This window comes from Plasmodium gallinaceum, assembly GCF_900005855.1.
Source record: "Plasmodium gallinaceum strain 8A genome assembly, contig: PGAL8A_v1_76, whole genome shotgun sequence".
Taxonomy (NCBI): domain Eukaryota; phylum Apicomplexa; class Aconoidasida; order Haemosporida; family Plasmodiidae; genus Plasmodium; species Plasmodium gallinaceum.
Genome location: NW_021628238.1, coordinates 726,070 through 732,469, shown reverse-complemented (window position 1 = coordinate 732,469; position 6,400 = coordinate 726,070). Strand labels below are relative to the sequence as shown.

The following is a 6,400-nucleotide window of genomic DNA, read 5'->3' as shown; positions in this document are numbered from 1 at the left end:
AAAATTAAAAAAAAAAAAAAAAAAAAAAAAAAAAAAAAAAAAAAAAATAGGTTAAAATTTTAAATAATTATAATACTCTTTTATAATAAGTTTTATTAGAGTGTTTTAAAAGAAAAAAAAAAAAAAAAAATGGTTCTTACCGAATTAGGAACACAAATAACTAATGCATTTCGAAAGCTTCAATCAGCAACAGTAGTAGATGATAATGTAATTGAAGAATGTTTAAAAGAAGTAATAAGAGCCTTAATTTTGTCTGATATAAATATAAGTTATTTAAAAGACATAAAAAGTAACATAAAAAATAATATTGAAAAAAACATTGATATATATGGAAACAACAAAAAAAAGTTAGTTCAAAAATATGTTGTAGAAGAATTAATAAATTTACTAGAAGGAAAAAAAGAAAGTTATGTACCAAAAAAAGGAAAAAGAAATGTTATTTTATTTGTCGGATTACAAGGTAGTGGAAAAACAACTACCTGTACAAAATATGCTCACTACTATCAAAAAAAAGGATTTAAAACAGCTTTAGTTTGTGCAGATACATTTAGAGCAGGAGCGTTTGATCAATTAAAACAAAATGCAGCAAAAGTAAAAATTCCCTTTTACGGAAGTTATACAGAGGTGGATCCTGTTAAAATTGCAAAAGATGGTGTGAATGCTTTTTTAAAAGATAAATATGATTTGATTATTGTAGATAGTTCTGGTAGACACAAACAAGAAAATGAACTATTCGAAGAAATGAAACAAGTAGAAAACTCTATTAAACCTGAAGAAATTATATTTGTAATTGATAGCCATATTGGCCAAAGTTGTCATGAACAAGCTATGGCTTTTAAAAATTCAGTTACTATAGGTAGTATAATTATAACAAAAATAGATGGTCATGCAAAAGGAGGAGGAGCATTATCAGCAGTAGCAGCTACAGGTTGTCCTATAACATATATAGGAACAGGAGAGCATGTAAACGATTTTGAAAAATTTGAAGCAAAATCGTTTGTATCAAGGTTATTAGGTTTAGGAGATATAAGTGGCTTAGTTTCAACAATAAAAGAAGTTATAGATATAGATAAGCAACCTCAATTAATGAACAGATTATCTAAAGGGAAATTTGTTTTAAGAGATATGTATGACCAATTTCAAAATGTATTTAAAATGGGTAGTCTTAGTAAAGTAATATCTATGATACCAGGTTTTGGTAATAATTTAATTAGTAAAGGAACAGAAAAAGAAGGAATTGATAAAATTAAAAAATTTATGGTCATAATGGATTCTATGACTAACGAAGAATTAGATTGTGTTAAACCACTTAGTGAAAGTCGTTGTATAAGAATTGTTAAAGGATCCGGCACTAAGATGCAAGATATAAAGGAGTTATTGGAACAATTTAAATTTTTGCAAAAAATGGTTTCAAAAATGGGTAAATTGGGCTTAAGGGAAAACAATATAAGTAATTTAATGAGAAATCAAAAACAATTATTAAGTAAAATGAATAATATGATGGATACTAACATGTTGAAACAAATGGGAGGAGCTAATAATATGGTAAATCTTTTAAAAGAATTTAGCAAAATGGAAGACTTAGGAGGTACCATGTCTAATATGATGAAACAAATGGGATTAAAAAAATAATTATATTTTTATGTTAAATTAAAATAACAAAAAAATATTAACATATAATCATAATTTAAACAATTTGATGATGTAACATATAATTAAAAATAATTTAAACATTAAGTCAAATTTTCTAAAATCTGTCAATACAGGAAACATGTAAAATTGTAAGTTATATAAGTTTAGATATTAAAAATATATATATGTATATATGCAGAGGAATATTTTTTTTTTTTTTTTTAAGATACTTTTGCAATGAATCAATGATAAAAAAGAATACAATGTTGTTTACATTTTTTTTTTTTTTTTTTTTTTACATAAAATTACTTTTATATTTTAAAAAATGTAGGAATAAATAGTAGTTGGTAATGTAATAAAAAAAATTAAGAGAAAATGGTATATTGAATTCTCAAAGTATTTAATTAAAAAAATAATTTATATATTGTGATTTTTTTTTTTTTTTTTTTTCTTTTTTTTTTTTTTTTTAAGTTAAAATTTTTATAAATAAAAAATAAAAATTTTTTTGTTGTTTTTTTTTTATTTATATAATTTATTTTTAATTTTTCTCTAATGAAATAAGGATATTCACTCCTTTTGAAATATTCTTTGTCATTAATTTATAAAACTTTTAAATGTTATTTAAACTAATTTAATATAAAATATGTTTTTTCTCTAATTTCTTTTCTCAAAAAATTTAATTTATTCATATATTGATTTTATATATAAGAACAATTTTTTGTCAACCATAATTATTTGCAATAATTCTTAAAAATATTTTATATCACATATATATATATATATATGATTTGAATATTTATTTTTTTTGAATCATCTATTAGAAATTTAAGTCTATTAAAGTTTTAATAAATAAATTAAAAATTTTTCATTCTTACAAGTACATATTTTCTATTAAAATAATGTAATTCAAAATTTAATTCAAAAAAAAAAAAAAAAAAAAAGTTGCATTTATGTAAATTTATATAATTTTCATAATTTGCAATTTTATTAAAAATAAATAAATAAAAATATATGCGGAATCATGAAAATAGAATTTTTCTATTACAATATTTAAAATAATATGCGGTGCATAAGAAAATAAAAATTGGAAAATAAAGGCATAAAAAAATTACAAATAATGCAACTATTAAAACTATATGAAGAATGAAATATCTTAAAAATAAAAATTATATGCATCATTAAATACATATATATATATATATATATATATATATATACACGGTAAAGCACACAATATATTAAGTATTATTAAAACAAAAAAATAAAAAAAAAACTATATAAATAATAATATTAATAATAGTAGTAATAATAGTAATACGAAAATAATGATGATGATAAGTAATAGCAAAATGAACAATATAATAATTGTAAAACAAAATAATATTTAAGAAATTAAAAATAAATGAAAATATAAAAATAAAAATAAAAATATAATTATTTTGTACTTCGGATTCAATCATTAATTAAATAAAAAAATTTATAAACATTAATTTGTTATTTTTTTTAAAAAAAAATTGTATTTTTTTTTCATTAAGGCAAATGATTCTTTTTCATTTTCACATGTTTTATCTTTTGTTTTGTCATTTTTATCATTTTCATCGTAACTATTTCTTTTTTTATCTAATTTCAATCTCCTAATAAATATGAAAGTATATTATATTTATGTATAAATATTAATTTAAAATTATATATAGGAAAAATAAATGAAAAAAATTAACAAAACTAAAAATATATTGTTATATATTACTTCAATGAAGAAGAGGAATTAAAGATCTTGAATTCATAACTTGAAAGTGTACCTCTTATCCAGCGATGATTTAGAATATCTGAACACTTCAAAAAAAAAAAAAAAAAAAAAAATAATAACATTAATAAAGGATTAATATATATTATTAATAAAAATATATAGAATAAAAAAAATGAATTTTGTTTATTCTTAATTATTATAAAAATATATTTAAAATATATATTTTTTTTTATTATTTTAATTATTTTATTTAAGTAATACACTAAATCTTTTATCTGGATCATGAACTAAAATATTTTCTAATAAATTTTTTAATCCTGGTTGTACATTCAAGGATTTTTCTTTTGACAATCTGAATAAAATATATAAAAATAATATAAAAAAAAAAAAATATATACATATATATATAATTAAAAATATATTATTTATATATAAAGAATATATTATAATTTTATTAATACAGTTCAGGTATATTTGCTTTAAGAATGTTGTTATATAATTCATTTGCATTTCTTCCGGTGAATGGAACCTTTCCAGTTACTATAAAAAAAATTAGAACACCTAAACTCCATATATCAATCTATTTGAAAAAAAAAAAAAAAAAAAAAAAAAAGAGAAAAGAAATAAAATAAATATATAATCAAATTATTTAATTATAAAGAATTTTGTCTTTTTTGTGCTTTATATATATCCTTATTATTTTTATTAATAGTAATTACTTTTATTCCATATTCTTTATTTTTTATTATTTCTGGAGCTAAATAAAAATCACTACCACAAACAGATCTACTTTTTACAACAGTTTGATTTGATGGAGTTATTTTTGCTAAACCAAAATCTGATAATACTACACTTTTTACATTGTCTTTTGTTCTTAACAAAATGTTTTCTGGCTTAATATCTCTATGCATAATCTTTAATGAATTAATATATTGTATTGCTTTTGTTAATTTAATAATTATAATTCTTGCATCTGAATGAGCACAACTTCCATTAATTTTTATAAATTCAAATAAACTACCTCCCTCACAATATTCTAATATTAATTTAACTATATAATATTCTAAAAAAAAATAAAATAAAATAAAATAAAAATAAATAAATATATATATATATATAGTGGATATTAAAATTATTATTTCTAACTTTTCCATATTTTTTCATGATAATCAAGTATTTTAACTATATACGGATATTTATTATTTAATGTTTTCATTATAAATAATTCCCTTTTAAAGCAGTTATAATGAGCTGTTTTCTTTAAAGGGCAACACATTAGCTATTCAAAAAAAAAAAAAAAATATGTTAAAAAATCATAATATTACAAATATTTTTTAAACACCATTGTGTTAAGGAATATATATAGTAAATTATAAAATAAGATATGTGATTTTTCTTATATTTTTTTTTTACTTTCATTGCACATTTTTTTTTATTATCTCCTCTACAACAGAACACTTTTGAAAAATTACCACTATATAAAAAAGAAAAGAAAAAAAAGAAAATTATAAAATATTTTAATATTAAGACAGTTAAAGTTTAAATAATAACATTAAAAATATATTACTCTCCAATTTTATTAATTATTTTATATTTTTTTATAAATTCTATGTTTGAATCATTTTCTTCCTTTTTTTTTTGTTTTTTTTTCTCAGAAGACTTATTTTTTGAGTTTTTATCTAATATAAAAAAAAAAATCATACAATGATTTTGTATTTAAAAATAACTAAAAAATAATAATATAAATATAGCTTATAAAAGTATAAATATATATTAAGTTTAAAAATATTACTCTATAATATGTGAACACAATGTAAATTTTTATTTTAATTCTTTTACATATAATTGAAATATGTAAATATATTTTAATTACCTGAATTACTTTTTCTTTTACTTATAGTAGTACCCATTTTTTATATTTTTTTCTTCTTTTTTTGGGATAAACAAAATTTTAAGCATAATAAATTTAAGAAGAAGAAAAAAAAAAAAAATTAAAAAAAATATATATACTTTTTTCGGAAATTCCCTTTTAGTTATTTTAATAGATATGATATCATTTTCTATTGTTACATTAGATTTTTTTTTTTTTTTGAAAAATTAAAAAAAGCACTAGTAACAAAAATGAATTATTTTAATTTTTTATAAAAGAATTTAACATTTCAATGTTTACAAAACTATTACAAAACAAGGGAATTAAAAATACTATATATGTAAAATTATTAATATATATATATAACTATTAAAATCAAAGTCTAAATTATAAAACGGAAAATAACATATACTAAAACTGTATAACAATGCTAAAAATATATTAGAAATTTTTTCAATGATTACAAAAGAAATAAAAACATTTATTATAATAACAAAAATAAGAAGTTTAATTAATTTTGAACTATTAATATTAAAATGAAAATATAATAAATAAATAAATACATGTTAATTTATGTATTATAATTTTTATGTATGATTATTTCTTGATATTCAATAATAAAATATTAGGAAAAAGAATAATTAAATTTGTCTTATTTGTACTAAAAAAAAAAAAATAAAATAAATAATAATAATAATAATAATAAATAAATAAATAAATATAATAAAACAAAAGAAAATTAAAAAAATATTATAAAGTTTAAATTGTATATGAATATTTATTTATATAAATTTTATCTCACATTCATTTAATATAGTGTGCAAAAATGTATATAAAATATATATACATAAAAGTATAAATATATATTCATTTATACTAAAGAAATCCTAAATAAAACGGAATTCTAAAAAAAATAGGTAAATTCATTATGTTTTTTTTTTTTTTTTTTTTTTTAAAAAATATTTAAATTTATTTTTTAAAAATAAAAATCATATTTGAAAAATTAGAAAAAAAATTTAGAAATTCTTAGGTTATTAAAATTATGAAAAAAAAATTATGTACTTATACTGAAAGATAAAAATTTTCTAAATACAACTTAAAAAAAAAAAAAAAATCTTAAATATAACAAAAAAAAAAAAAAAAAAAAAAAA

General features: G+C 17.4%; 2 protein-coding genes across 2 annotated transcripts; one reads left to right on the top strand and one right to left on the bottom strand.

Annotated features, from left to right (window-relative positions):
- Positions 1–129: 129 nt before the first annotated feature.
- PGAL8A_00209300 (signal recognition particle SRP54, putative) lies at positions 130–1,632 on the top strand (the record flags this gene model as incomplete). The annotated part of the gene is made up of 1 exon (XM_028670794.1): positions 130–1,632. The coding sequence occupies one exon, from the start codon at positions 130–132 to the stop codon at positions 1,630–1,632; it is 1,503 nt and encodes a 500-aa protein (XP_028527511.1).
- A 1,486-nt stretch (positions 1,633–3,118) lies between these two features.
- Positions 3,119–5,289, bottom strand: ATG1 (serine/threonine protein kinase, putative; the record flags this gene model as incomplete). The annotated part of the gene is made up of 9 exons (XM_028670793.1): positions 3,119–3,266; positions 3,380–3,465; positions 3,641–3,731; positions 3,841–3,959; positions 4,099–4,442; positions 4,526–4,658; positions 4,793–4,853; positions 4,947–5,058; positions 5,253–5,289. The coding sequence occupies 9 exons, from the start codon at positions 5,287–5,289 to the stop codon at positions 3,119–3,121; spliced, it is 1,131 nt and encodes a 376-aa protein (XP_028527510.1).
- Between the last annotated feature and the right edge of the window lie 1,111 nt (positions 5,290–6,400).